At 42.3% G+C, this 15,760-nt stretch overlaps 1 protein-coding gene across 5 annotated transcripts in view; it reads right to left on the reverse strand.

Moving 5' to 3' along the window:
• Positions 1 to 15,282, reverse strand: part of AP1S2 (adaptor related protein complex 1 subunit sigma 2) — a 70,345-nt gene extending 55,063 nt beyond the window's left edge. For 3 of the 5 annotated variants that reach the window (XM_063449230.1, XM_063449240.1, XM_063449249.1), the window contains exons 1-2: positions 15,196 to 15,282; positions 3,770 to 3,948 (exon numbers count right to left, since the gene is read on the reverse strand). In XM_063449230.1, coding sequence (XP_063305300.1) covers positions 3,770 to 3,948; positions 15,196 to 15,273 — 257 coding nt within the window. In that variant the 5' untranslated portion in view covers positions 15,274 to 15,282. Of the gene's footprint in view, positions 1 to 3,769; positions 3,949 to 4,077; positions 4,226 to 15,195 lie in introns of those variants that run through there. The other 2 variants (XM_063449222.1, XM_063449259.1) reach the window with 2 other exon arrangements.
• Positions 15,283 to 15,760: the final 478 nt, after the last annotated feature.

Here is a 15,760-nt window from a genome sequence, read left to right on the forward strand (position 1 = left end):
GGACAAGGAGGGACACCTCAATTTTAGGGGTGTGAGTGGGCATGTGGCCATAGGTGGGGCTGTACTGAGAAATTGTAGGTGACTTACTAACAACGATTTAGGCATATACAACGTAACTTAGAACAAGAACAATGGATCCAATTTTCCCCATCATCTGCAAATCCATGTATTATAGTTTAAAGAAACATGACTTCAAGTATTTTTCCTGTGACGCTATGTTATACACTCTGACACACAAACAATATGGAGCTCCTAAAAAAATAGACACATTAGGGAAGAAAAGAGGGACAAATGGATTTGGGTCCAAAATAGTTAATGTCCCTCCAAAAAAGGGATACTTGGGCGGTATGATAGCATGAGGTAATCATAGATTATAAACTCTTTCGAGCAGGGTACCCATTAACCTATAGTTCCTGTAACATTTTATAACTGTCTCATTTATGGTTGCATTTGCCCCTTTATAATATTGTATAACGTTAGCGCTATATAAATGCCAATAATAATAATAATAGCAGCATGGAGTAAACGTTCTTTAACCGTTTAGGTACTGCAGTAACCTACTCTAAATCTTTTTATTGGTCAAAGTTAATAAGAGTGTAAAGTGGTTGTTGGGTGCTTGGATTAAAAATAAATAAAAAATTAAAGCATATGGCTCAGAATAAAGTGATGTGATTCAGAGTGCACCATAACTGTTACAATATTATTTAGTAATTATGGTGCTTGGTGGTGTATCACTCATTGTCACTTGTGAGTTTTTCATAAAAAGACAGCGTTATATAGACTGTGTTAGAAATTTAATTTCAGCACAATTAATATATATAAATAGGACAAAGTAAAACCTAGTTGTCTTGAGTAAATTCAGATTTTGGCTAAAATGTAGGAAATGGTGAAATGTCAAGAATAACTTGACTGCACGAATCAAAGTCATCTGGAGATGTATTTGTGCATGGAGATAAAGCTTTGTTGGAACTGAAGAGGAATGTGGAGGAGCAGAGGGGACAGGTTCACATTAAGTTTCTGTACCTTTCCTCTCACCTCCTTTGAGCCATGATGAAAAAAAGGCAAAGTAACAGATCTGTTTCAAATGGGAGTGTGTCAGGAACGATGGAACGAGCAATTTCTTTTAGATCTGAGTTTATCTGACGCAACGCTTGCACTCGATAGTCAAATGAAAACAAAAAAGTCGAGTTTAAATTTAGGAATTTAAAAAACAAAAAAACAACAACAACTTTGATATAACCCTTATACCAGAGCTAAAAGATTCCTTGTTGTAGCCTGATTCGCTTGCCATGATGTCATTCAGCATGATCACTTTTGTCCAATCAAATCCTACTTATAGAGAAGCATTGCGGACATATGGAAAATGGGTGGCAATTACGTGATCTGCCAATAGAATGCTTCTCTATGATAGGCACAACATGCGCACCCAGCATCTGGTGTCAACATACTTTCCATGCTGACTCAGGATTTAAAATAGATTTAGCTATATGATCTATTGAAGTCCAAATTTCTGGTGGCTGTCTGATTGATAGCCACCAGAATTGTAGATATTGCAAAAAGAAAACAGTGCAGTTATTTTTAGAAATTACACTGTTTTCACGGTTGCAGGACAAAGTTAATTCTGTGCAAAAAAATACATCTGTTGTCAGTGAGCACTATGCGACGGTGACAAGTGTAGTAAGTTTCTACTATTGCAGGAAGCACTTTAAATGTGCCTGCCATGGGAAGATCTCCCGCTCCCCCCCATGCGCTCAATCCTTGCCTCCCTGCATTGTGAGCTATTTGTTGTTGTTGTTTTTTAATTAATCCCCACCCTCTGTTTGTCTAACCCCCACTCCATCCCTCCCATCCCTCAGAGAGTGCGTACATTCAAATATTGGACCACAAAGAGAGGAGTGACAGGTGTGGAAGAACCTTGCTCAGTGCTGGATCCAGTATGCACCATTTGCAGAGTTTTAGCATTAAGAATGGGCGCTGGAGATGCTATTAGAGCACAATAGGGCATTAGAAAGTGAAGTATAGTTACCCTTTAAGGAGATATCTGTCAAGTTTCCTTCACTTTAATGCAGCACTTATCCAATGATTATTTTTTTGGGGGGGGGGGGCACTGTAGGAGAAATAGCATCTTGAAGATAATGGGATACTATTATTATAGTAAATGCTTGTGCTTGGATGCTGAGTGTAGGTAGCATTGATTCAGTATGCCTGTCTGTGTGGAATAGATTTGTCTCTGTGGATGTCATAGTTTTGACCTTTGCCTTTTAAAAATGCTACTTAAAACATCCTTCTGCACCTTAACCAGTACTTAACAAATCAAGAGAGTTTAGTCAATAAACGGTGACAATTGTATTATAAGAGCAACATTAACAAGGCTGGGAAAAAACTAATTTGACAATTTGTCAGATTAAATAACCACCATTTCCCTGTTTAGTAAATACATCTCTAAATATTGTATGCTGCAGTTTCATTAAAACTATCAGTGACACTACTTTACATTCAAATGTTTGGTTGCAGAGAAAATAACCCTTAGTAAAGCAGGGGACATAGGGATAGCAATGTCCACCTAGGGCAGACTATGACGCTAAAAATAAATCTCTAAGATGTAAAATACTATGACACCGGCATTTAAACTATTTAATGCTAGATTTAAGTATAGAGCTAATCTTAAAAGCATGATATATGTTTCTGTGTAAACAAATACAATCTGTATTATTGCACAGAGGTTTGCAGATCTGGAATGCAAATGTAGCTGAAACAAGAAAATGTCTTTTTCTGAGTCTGGTATCAGTCAGGGATGGTACAGAATAACAATGAATGTGAATATTCCCAAGATAATGAGATCTCTCAACAGTTTGGAACGTACAAAGGGGGTCAATAATGTATGCATGGAATTCTGTGTAACAGTTTTGTTCAGATGGTTATCACACACATATTTATCTCATATAATGTAACATTTTTGGTAAGCGTGATAAAGAAAAACATACTATATTCTAATCAACTTGCACTGCAGATAAGTTCTGGGAGGGAAATCCACCAGTTATTTCCTTTTAAGACACCCATTTCAAGGAAAGCGCACTGGGGTCAGTCAACTTTCACGTGAGAGTGTTAGACACTATATGGAATTCTTACAAATTGCTGTGCTACAAATTTAAAAGAAAACATAATGCACTTTCTCGCAAAGGTTCAGGAAGACCTGGTAATACTTTCAAGAACTCCATTATTGACATAATATGAGAAACTGGAACCTAGGTCTGAAGGTACTACTTTCAAAGAACAATAAAACAGATGGCTAAACAAAAAAAAAAAAACTCAAAACAAATAATGTTTTTGATGGCATGAAAACAACTGCAGATATTGTAATTTAATATCTAATCAATAAAATCACTTGCAAAACATCCTGCTTAAACTGCAAAAAAAACAAAAAAACAGCAATGACCTTTCCTTACAAAAATCATGCTTATAAAAATAAATAATTAGCAATTTAGAATTTTATCCAGCAGCACCATCAATGGACTGCACAATGCTCTGACAGTATTTCACCAGAAGTAACACAAATTAATAAAAATATATTTAGAATAAAACGCTGTTTCGGTGACTTCAAAATGACAAACTATGAAACATGGGTGCAAAACAACTACAAAACGGAAGCTGGAATTTGACAAATTCATAGCAATGTTGCCTTACAGGCCTTCAAAATGTTGCATGGTGAATGGGTTAATAATGGTGTGATTGCAGGAATGGGAGGAAGGTTTGGAAAGAGAGGAACAACCTTTTGTAGACAATTTTCAGATCTCTCCATTCCAGGAAGCTGCACATTTTTGGCTTGCGGGCTAATACAGTCTGGACCAGCTCCCTGGTTATCTTTTTCTTTTCTTTGTCAGACAACGGCACATACCACTTCTGAAGACGGAGCTTTCCCTGACGGCTGAACAATAACATAAACTGCATCTGTGGAACAAGAAATAAAGAAAATCAAAACATAGCAGAGGAAGCATGTGGGAAACTGGCAAACAACCTTTTGAAGGTTTATAAGTAGTTACAGTACAAATCAATAAAAATCAATAAAATATTAATGACTTGTCTTCCGAGAGGCATCCTTGCAGAGCACCAAATACCGGGACCGACGTGGAATTCTGTTGTGGATGAGATCTAGGACGTGCAATGGTTTTTTTTACATCACAATAGAGAGGTGGTTCATGAACAGACGCTTATCTGAATGCATAGCTTTGGCAAAATCCCAGTAACAGCCCTGTGAAACACGTGAGGAGGGGAATGATTGTGGGAGTTACTATGCAGAGGGAGAGAGCATCAACTCGAGGGGATCAGGTTGAAAAAAGAAACCCTTTAAGTACCAGAACAGAAAAGACATACCAAAGCATTAGATATCTCTTATATTACAAGGAACACAAGGAAACAGTTGCTAAATATTTAACTATTCACATTTCTCTGATGTCCTGAATTGAATGTAAGCATACAACAAAAGAAGGCTAAGGGGAAGGATGCTCCACTACAGGGAGTCTTCAAACAAACACATCATTTAAGAATGAAGATCAAACAGGATCATAGAAAGAAGCATTGAGCTTTCCTTTTCATGGCCTCACTGTGTCTAGCCACAGCCTTACTGAAGTACTCCACTGATTTAGTAATCTCTACCAGCTCTGCTGGACATTTGTTCTAGGCATCTACATATCTCTGTAAGAATGTTATTTCCTGACATTTCTGCTTAATGTCCCTCCCAACCACTTCCCATGATGTCATCAAGATAAAATCTAAATTAAATAATCAAATACAATAGAAAAGTGGGTCCAAGGATCACAAAAACAAAACAAAAAAACTAGCGACGTCTATGGCAAAAAAAAGCTTCTATGAAGGATTTCGCAGTCCCACAGGTTCATTGCGTAAGAGTACATCAGTGATGGAAGCTCCTGGTAGATGACATCGCAAGGAACTGAAGACAGAACCCAACTTAAAGATGGTGGTGCCCACGAGGGAGAGCTACCTTATATCTTCCTTTAGCTTTCTGTGGGCTGCACACTAAGTGAGCATGACATCTTTGGGGGTCTTTGCAAAACACAAAGTTTCCAAAAGCAGCAGACTTGCTTTAAGTTAATGGTCTAGGACAGGGGTAGGCAATCTATGGCATGTGTGCCATGCATGGCAATCAGGGTGCCTTTGCATGGCACTCAAGACTTTTAGAGCTAAATAAATCCCAGTGCAACTTCAGATATCTGTTAGTGCAAAAAGGTGGCAAGGGACAATCCTCAATTTATGCATTTCACTTCCTCCCAGCAATTTTGAACCGGAAACCGGAAACCACACTGGAGTAGAGCTGCCCGCAGAAGCTATTGCAGTTCCTGCCCACGACCTGTACCTGGCCAGTCCGGTCCCCACTGGACCCCAAGGAAGCCACCCACATGCACTGAGCTGCAGAATAAGCCTTCCCCTCATACAAATAATACCAACAAACACCACACATACACACACACACAGTCCACACAGACAGACCACTGACAATCCACATACACGCACACAATTCCACAAGCAGTCTCTCACATACACACCAAACACACTATGTTACATATCAACCACAATTCTCACATGCACATACCACAAGCAGCCCTACACATACACACCAAACACACTATGTTACATATCACCCACAATTCTCACATGCACATACCACAAGCAGCCCTACACATACACACCAAACACACTATGTTACATATCACCCACAATTCTCACATGCACATACCACAAGCAGCCCTACACATACACACCAAACACACTATGTTACATATCACCCACAATTCTCACATGCACATACCACAAGCAGCCCTACACATACACACCAAACACACTATGTTACATATCACCCACAATTCTCACATGCACATACCACAAGCAGCCCTACACATACACACCAAACACACTATGTTACATATCAACCACAATTCTCACATGCACATACCACAAGCAGCCCTACACATACACACCAAACACACTATGTTACATATCACCCACAATTCCAGAAGCAGCCCCCATACACAGCACACATTCATTGGTATCATACACAATACCACAAACTACTCATAAATATATACAATATAATAGCCCAGATACATACAAATAGAACACTACAAAGCAACTACATACAGCACTCATAGCACAAGAACAATGCGGCAACATACCTCAATTAAAAAAATAGGACCAGCACACCAAGGGACTTCAATAACTTATTTTGGCACAGTACTGCTAAAATGTTGCCTACCCCTGATCTAGGACTAGGTACCTCTCTTTATAAAGCATCACTATCTTGTACTTTGTTAAATCACTTGCTTGGAAAGTTTCCATCACTTCATCATTCACTGCTCACAAGGCAATATATAATCTAGTGCTCTCAGACTATCTTGATATGTATTATTATAACACTGCACCCATCTTGTAAGCCTTTGAATTTGCTCTAGTGCATTTATGTCTTCTAATGAGGGCTCACTTGACATTGGGAGGTACGTTCACACTTTGTGGACATGCATTGTTACTAAAAATGTTATTTACAAATGTTTACTGGGGTTTGGGATACTGAGCAATTACCTTTTTAACCCGCTTTGTTAAAACAATGAGGCTGAATACTATAGACCAGGCCTGCACAGCCTGCGGAGCCCCAGATGTTTTGAACTACAACTCCCATGATCCCTTCGCTATCTGTTTCCTTCAAAGAATCACGGACATTGTAGTTCAAAACATCTGGGGGGACATAGGTTGTGCAGGCCTGCTATAGACCATGCAGCTACTTTAGAGTGATGACATTTTTCAATGCAGGGCTAATACATACTGGTTTTGTCTTTCATAGCCGTGTTTCAGTGAAGCCATTTACCATATGTATCCCCCTATATGGGTCTCATTTATAAAAATAAAAACCCAAGGGCAGAGTATAGAATATTTTATAAAGTCCTATCCTCAACATCTGAGGAAAGGGAATTAGGGGTGATTATTTCTGATGACTTAAAGGTAGGCAGACAATGTAATAGAGCAGCAGGAAATGCTAGCAGAATGCTTGGTTGCATAGGGAGAGGTATTAGCAGTAGAAAGAGGGAAGTGCTCATGCCATTGTACAGAACACTGGTGAAACCTCACTTGGAGTATTGTACGCAGTACTCAAGACCATATCTTCAGAAGGATATTGATACTTTAGAGCAGGGGTCCTCAAACTACCGGCCCGCCAGGGTCCTGAACCCGGCCCATTCATTTAGGGCCACCCAATGGGCCCTATATCTTCAGGGGCTCGGTCAGCGCTGCGGCCGAGCAATAGCGCGACCGGGCCCCTTTAAAAATTGCAGCCGCAAGTGGTGCTGGGAGGAAGTGACGGCCGGTCACTTACTCCCAACACCCTCCGCGCGGTAAGGAAGAGAGACAGGCCCCGAGGAGGGAAGAGCCACGCCGACTCCCATCAGCCACAGCCACCCTCCTGCAAAAAAATAAATAAGAAAAATTAGCTGTGTGTGTGTGTATGTATGTATGTATGTATGTCAGTATCTTTCTTATCTGTTTGTAGGTCAGTATGTGTATGTATGTCAGTATGTGTTTGTATGTCTGTATGTGTTTGTATGTATTTCACTATATATGTATGTCAGTATGTATATGTTAGTATGTGTCTATCTGTATGTATGTCTGTATGTCAGTGTGTGTAAGTTTGAAGGTCTGTCTGTATGTCTGTGTGTATGTATTTCAGTATGTATGCATGCTTGTCTGTCTGTGTGTATGTATATGTATGTCATAATGTGTTTGTATGTATGTCTGTCTGTGTGTATGTATTTCAGTATGTATGCATGTCTGTGTGTGTGTGTGTATGTCAGTATGTGTCTGTCTGTGTGTGTGTATGTATGTATGTCTGTATGTATGTATGTGTTTGTATGTATATGTATTTATGTCAGAATTTATTTCTGTATGTATGTCAGTATGTATATGTCTTATGTCTGTCTGTCTTTGTATGTCAGTATGTCTGTATGTATGTATGTCTGTCAGTATCTGTATGTATATCCTTATGCGTGTTTGTGTCTGTATGTATGTTAGTGTGTGTCTGTATATGTCTATGTGTCCGTTTCAGTATGTATAGGAATTTGTTCAAATTTATTTTCAAATTATAGTCCGACCCCCAACAGTGTCTGAGGGACAGTTAACTGGCCCCTTGTTTAAAAAGTTTTAGGACCCCTGCTTTAGAGAGAGTTCAGAGAGGGGCTACTAAATTGGTTAATGGATTGCAGGATAAAACTTACAAGGAAAGTTTAAAGGAACCAAACATGTATAGCTTGGAGGAAAGACGAGAAGGGGGAGGGGGAATATGATAAAACCATGGAATATGATAAAACCATGGAATAGTCTTCCAGCTGAAGTGGTAGAGGTTAACACAGGGAGTGAATATAAGCATGCATGCAATAGGCATAAGGCTCTCCTAGCTATAAGATAAGGCCAGGGACTAATGAAAGTATTTAGAAAATTGGGCAGACTAGATGGGCTGAAAACATTTTATGTTTCTATGAAAGCAACCAGAGTAACTACTAGTACATAATTCAATGGTACAGCTTACAGTTTCAGGACATGCAGAAATACTAAAAATATGTTATATATAAAAGTGTACAATGGTGTTTTGGATAAATCACATTAAACTTTTTTTGTGTTTGTTTTCTGAAGATAAAGGCTTTAGAAATGGACCCCGTACCCATCATGGTCTTTTCATTACTTGGCCTCCATTCAAAGAATAGTCTATGTATATTCATTCCCTAAAGATATAATTCCATATTACATATCCCACATATTCATTAAACAGGGTCCGTTATAAAAAAATAAAAACAAATGAACATTTAATAATTTCAAAGAGAACTAAACTGACATTATCCCTTTGCCGTCTGTGTATCATTTCTGGATTTGTGAAAGCAGGCATTTATTCCCAATTGGAAAGATTTATTTATTTCTCTTCTCAGTCTCACTTTTCTTCACTTTCCTACTGCTCTCAAAATTCATTGCTGCCTTCATGATGCCGCCAATGCTAAATTATTGCTTTTAGTGCACATGCGCAGTCCCTAATAAAGTAATCAAGCCATGAGAGACAAGAAAAAACTGTGAAGGGCTGGAGATACAACAGGGAAATATATTTTTTATCGCTGCCATGTTGTAAAAATTAAAAAAATTTAATTATGTGAAATGCCCACCACCCAATGCTCATTGTAAAATGAAGGCAATTCTGCAAAATTTGAAAGACTTGTTAAACATGTTTCAGCTAATTTAAAAATGATTAACACCAAGAATAGGTAGTTTGAAGATGCAAAGTGAATAGTGGAAAGGTGACAAGACCACTTGCTGAAGTGCTTTATGGGTGAGGAGTACCCTCATGTAACCCCAGTTCATTAAAGTGCTGATTTTTATGAGAAATCTGCACATTTATAAATTAACTAGGGAACTCCCCTCCTAGCTGTCAATCAAACAGCCAGGAAGGATTCCTTCCTACTTCCCTTAGGAAACCTGAGCTAATGGAAGTGACAGGCATGCTCTACCTGAGGTGCCTGCCTCACCCTCCCTCCCTCACATACCTCAGATGAGCTCCACAGCTTCAGAAGTGCACACGCGCGCGCTTCTCAAGGAGAAGCCTCTAATTTTTTTTATGAGACTGAAAGTCTCTTCTGGGAAAAAAAAGCAGAGGGCTTACAAACGCTGCAGTCATACGAACTGAAGCTTTTGTAAGCTCTTTTAGACTATAATCCAAATGAATACATACATTAAAATATGCATACATGTATTTATTGGGGGTGTATCTTTTTTTTGGAGAGGGGATTGGAAGTGTGGCGTGGTCGTTTAATTCTTAACGGAAGCAGGAAACAGATAATCTGGAGTAAGTCAAAGCAGGATCAAGAAATTAAAACATTATATACATAAGTCAGTAACACCTCAACAGTATCATTCAGTTGTTGAAAGAAAATGAAAAGTGAACACAAATAAAAGATGTGCTTGACATTAGAAAAAAAACATTTCCCTATGGTGGATATAATTTATAATTGTTTCACTGTGATATAAAAATAAATTAAAGAAGTGTGAACAGATTACAAATTGAGAACCACAGAACAGACAACTAAACACTGCATAGAGTGACAGTCAAAGGTAAGTACAGAGCAACATAATTTATTCAGGTAAATTTCGACAGTATCTCAGAATCCTTGATACAACGTTTGTATTGATACATAAACTTAATAGCTATATGTAATACAAGCCAAGAGTCGCTGCAAGATAGTTATTATATGCTCAGTACAATATTATCTTCTTGGTATATTTAAGATTTTACTGACTAGATGTAAATAATGGTTCCAAACTAAGTAGCAGAACCAAAAATATAATTTAAGAAATGTTTCCCACTTCGTTATTTTTTAATTATATGTTCCACAATTTTACCACAATTCACTATTTAGTGAATGAATCCCCTTGTTCATTGAATTAGAAAACACAGAACCGCATAGTCTTATTAATAGTTTATTACAACATGCATCAAGGATGTTTCACAATGCTAACAGCACTCTAGCAAAATGAAGCATTTCTTTCTGATATATTGTTGCATCAGAAGATCAGCCTCCCAAAAATGTAACTTAGTCACAAAGATTCTCACATTTGTTAAAGATACAATACAATTCAAATGGCACATTGTTTCATAGATTTGTGTTTTGTTTACAATGAGAGGGACCAACACTGCAAATTCTTTACTTGACGATTAACAAACAAAATTCTAAAATATCAGATTTAGCAGCATAACCTTATTAAATATACTACAATTAAATATTTCTGTAGGTTTTTTTTTTTGGTTTTTTTTAATCGGTTACCAATTATTTTGATGTGCACAATTCACATTTTGTAATGTGTATTATCAGCAATCATTTGTCTCAAATGGCATAGGTTGCCCTGACCAATTATATCTCATTAAGTTACTTTTTAATAGGTTTGTAAATGATTACAGTCATAGAAAGTAACTTCTGAATTTTCTAAACATTATTTTGGGAAGTGTGTAAAATGTTTGCAAACAATAAAATACACTTTAAAAAGTAAACAACACAAAGGGTATATTGGTGTAATTCATGATGTACTATTCAGCTAAATGATTGGACCACAGTAAGTGCCAAAGGAGAGAAAGATGAGACTGCTAAAACAGAAGAGACCAAGAAAGAGCTAAAAGTATAGACAGGAAGGGCAGTGGTTAGCCTTGTTAAATAAGGTTATGGCTTGTAAAAGAAAATCTTATTCTAAGGAATTAATGGATAATCTTAAGAATGGCTTAATGTAAATAAGCAACAATTACTGATGAGCTAAATACCCAATAAGTGGTGCAGAATAAGCCAGAAGGTTAACTGAGGTGCCACAATCCTAATGAGAGCTAAGGGCAATTCCATAGAGCTTGTGTGCCAGAGGTCTGGTTGACATACATATGGGGAGAATGCACGCCCTGTGACTGTTGGTGTGCCAGAAGTATGACATATATCAGGAGACCATGCCTTGTGTGACAGAGGGCTGACTGGAACTGACAAGTATAGGGGGGCATGCCCTATGAGAGCTGGTGTACCAGAGGTCTGGTTTACATATTTAGGGAGCCATGCCTTGTGACAGCTAGTGTGCCAGAGGGCTAGCTGAATATATATGGGGGCATGCCCTGTGACAGCTGGTGTGCCAGAGGGCTTGCGGAGTCTGACATATATCAGGAGACCATGCCTTGTGTGCCAGAGGGCTGACTGAGTCTGACAAATATAGGGGGCCATTCCCTATAAGAGCTGGTGTACCAGAGGTCTGGTTGACATATACGGGGGACCATGCCTTGTGAAAGCTGGTGTGCCAGAGGGTTGGCTGAAATAGATGAGGGGTCCATGCCTTGTGAAGCTAGTGTGCCAGAGGGCTGACTGGGTCTGACATATATAAGGGGCCATGCCCTATGAGAGCCGGTGTGCCAGAGGGCTGACTGGGTCTGACAAATATAGGGGGCCATGCCCTATGAGAGCTGGTGTGCCAGAGGGCTGACTGGGTCTGACAAATATAGGGGGCCATGCCCTATGAGAGCTGGTGTGCCAGAGGTCTTGGCATATACAGGGGACCATGCCTTGTGACAGCTAGAGTGCCAGAGGGCTGGCTGAAATAGATGAGGGGACCATGCCTTGTGACAGCTGGTGTGCCAGAGGGCTGGCTGAAATAGATGAGGGGACCATGCCTTTTGACAGCTGGTGTGCCAGAGGGCTGACATATATGGGGGACCATGCCCTATGAGAGCTGGGGTACCAGAGGGCTGACTGGGTCTGACATATATACGGGGCCATGCCCTATGAGAGCTGGTGTGCCAGAGGGCTAGCTGAAATAGATGAGGGGGCCATGCCCTATGAGAGCTGGTGTGCCAGAGGGCTAGCTGAAATAGATGAGGGGGCCATGCCTTGTGACAGCTGGTGTGCCAGAGGGCTGACTGGGTCTGACATATATAGGGGGCTATACCCTATTAGAGCTGGGGTACCAGAGGGCTGACTGGGTCTGACATATATAGGGGGCTATGCCCTATTAGAGCTGGGGTACCAGAGGGCTGACTGGGTCTGACATATATAGGGGGCTATGCCCTATTAGAGCTGGGGTACCAGAGGGCTGACTGGGTCTGACATATATAGGGGGCCATGCCCTATTAGAGCTGGGGTACCAGAGGGCTGACTGGGTCTGACATATATAGGGGGCTATGCCCTATTAGAGCTGGGGTACCAGAGGGCTGACTGGGTCTGACATATATAGGGGGCTATGCCCTATTAGAGCTGGGGTACCAGAGGGCTGACTGGGTCTGACATATATAGGGGGCCATGCCCTATTAGAGCTGGGGTACCAGAGGGCTGACTGGGTCTGACATATATAGGGGGCTATGCCCTATTAGAGCTGGGGTACCAGAGGGCTGACTGGGTCTGACATATATAGGGGGCCATGCCCTATGAGAGCTGGTGTGCCAGAGGGCTAGCTGAAATAGATGAGGGGGCCATGCCTTGTGACAGCTGGTGTGCCAGAGGGCTGACTGGGTCTGACATATATAGGGGGCTATGCCCTATTAGAGCTGGGGTACCAGAGGGCTGGCTGGGTCTGACATATATAGGGGGCTATGCCCTATTAGAGCTGGGGTACCAGAGGGCTGACTGGGTCTGACATATATAGGGGGCTATGCCCTATTAGAGCTGGGGTACCAGAGGGCTCACTGGGTCTGACATATACAGGGGGCCATACCGTATTAGAGCTGGGGTACCAGAGGGCTGACTGGGTCTGACATATATAGGGGGCCATGCCCTATAAGAGCTGGTGTGCCAGATGGCTAGCTGAAATAGATGAGGGGGCCATGCCTTGTGAAAGCTGGTGTGCCAGAGGGCTGACTGGGTCTGACATATATAGGGGGCCATGCCCTATTAGAGCTGGGGTACCAGAGGGCTGACTGGGTCTGACATATATAAGGGGGCTATGCCCTATTAGAGCTGGGGTACCAGAGGGCTGACTGGGTCTGACATATATAGGGGGCTATGCCCTATTAGAGCTGGGGTACCAGAGGGCTCACTGGGTCTGACATATACAGGGGGCCATACCCTATTAGAGCTGGGGTACCAGAGGGCTGACTGGGTCTGACATATATAGGGGGCCATGCCCTATTAGAGCTGGGGTACCAGAGGGCTGACTGGGTCTGACATATATAGGGGGCCATGCCCTATAAGAGCTGGTGTGCCAGATGGCTAGCTGAAATAGATGAGGGGGCCATGCCTTGTGAAAGCTGGTGTGCCAGAGGGCTGACTGGGTCTGACATATATAGGGGGCCATGCCCTATTAGAGCTGGGGTACCAGAGGGCTGACTGGGTCTGACATATATAGGGGGCTATGCCCTATTAGAGCTGGGGTACCAGAGGGCTGACTGGGTCTGACATATACAGGGGGGCATGCCCTATTAGAGCTGGGGTACCAGAGGGCTGACTGGGTCTGACATATATAGGGGGCTATGCCCTATGAGAGCTGGTGTGCCAGAGGGCTAGCTGAAATAGATGAGGGGGCCATGCCTTGTGAAAGCTGGTGTGCCAGAGGGCTGACTGGGTCTGACATATATAGGGGGCCATGCCCTATTAGAGCTGGGGTACCAGAGGGCTGACTGGGTCTGACATATATAAGGGGGCTATGCCCTATTAGAGCTGGGGTACCAGAGGGCTGACTGGGTCTGACATATATAGGGGGCTATGCCCTATTAGAGCTGGGGTACCAGAGGGCTCACTGGGTCTGACATATACAGGGGGCCATACCCTATTAGAGCTGGGGTACCAGAGGGCTGACTGGGTCTGACATATATAGGGGGCCATGCCCTATTAGAGCTGGGGTACCAGAGGGCTGACTGGGTCTGACATATATAGGGGGCCATGCCCTATAAGAGCTGGTGTGCCAGATGGCTAGCTGAAATAGATGAGGGGGCCATGCCTTGTGAAAGCTGGTGTGCCAGAGGGCTGACTGGGTCTGACATATATAGGGGGCCATGCCCTATTAGAGCTGGGGTACCAGAGGGCTGACTGGGTCTGACATATATAGGGGGCTATGCCCTATTAGAGCTGGGGTACCAGAGGGCTGACTGGGTCTGACATATACAGGGGGGCATGCCCTATTAGAGCTGGGGTACCAGAGGGCTGACTGGGTCTGACATATATAGGGGGCTATGCCCTATGAGAGCTGGTGTGCCAGAGGGCTAGCTGAAATAGATGAGGGGGCCATGCCTTGTGACAGCTGGTGTGCCAGAGGGCTGACTGGGTCTGACATATATCAGGAGACCATGCCCTATGAGTGCTGGGGTACCAGAGGTCTGGCTGAGATAGATGAGGGGGGCATACCCTGTGACAGCAGTTAACCCCTTCCTTCCCATGATATGTTAATGTATAAAAGGCCCACTATGAATGGCAGCCATTAGAGGGGCTGTGTTAACCCTGTGAGTGCCAGAGGGCTGCCCCCGGCTCGGTAGGCGGTCCCCCGGCACTCCGAGGGTTAAAGATGGCACGGCTTTGTATCGCAGAGTCTCTCGGAGAAGATGGAGGAGGTTCATAAACAACAGAAAGCGGTAAGCTGAGGAGTGGCGGAGAGCCAGTGAGCGGAGAGCATCCCGTATAACGGGCACAATGGCGGCTGCCGGTAACATACCCTGCTGTGCGCTGCGACCCGGCCAGTCTGACAGCGAGAGAGGCAACGCGTCACGGCGCCGCCCCCCCCATACGTCATGACGTCACCCAGTGCGTGCAGGGGTTCAATGCCAGGGCCTCGGGCAGTGCATCCATCAGAGGCGCCCTCTCCGTCCTCGGGCAGTGATGGAGTTACCGCGTGCACTCCTGTTGCTAAGCAACGCATCTCATACTGAGAGCTTCTGTGATGGGCTGCCCAAAGTTAACATCAATACTCTGTGTCTAACCAAACCACGTTTCAATGAGGGCTATTCACTATTTACTTACACCATACCACCCAAGAGTCCCTGTTTAAGGGGGAAAGTCCCTGTTTTGGGTCCAAATCCCGCTGTCTTTTTTTTTATCCTAAATAATGTCTCTCTTTTCTAGCAGTTCCATATTGTTGGTGTGTCTGAGTGTATGGCGGAGCTCCACAGCAATGCTACTACAACTAATAATACTAATACTACTACTACTACTACTACTAATAATAAGAATACTAATAATACTACTACTACTACTAATAATAATACTAATAATACTAATAC

This window comes from Pelobates fuscus, chromosome 1 (genome assembly GCF_036172605.1).
Source record: "Pelobates fuscus isolate aPelFus1 chromosome 1, aPelFus1.pri, whole genome shotgun sequence".
NCBI classification, from domain to species: domain Eukaryota; kingdom Metazoa; phylum Chordata; class Amphibia; order Anura; family Pelobatidae; genus Pelobates; species Pelobates fuscus.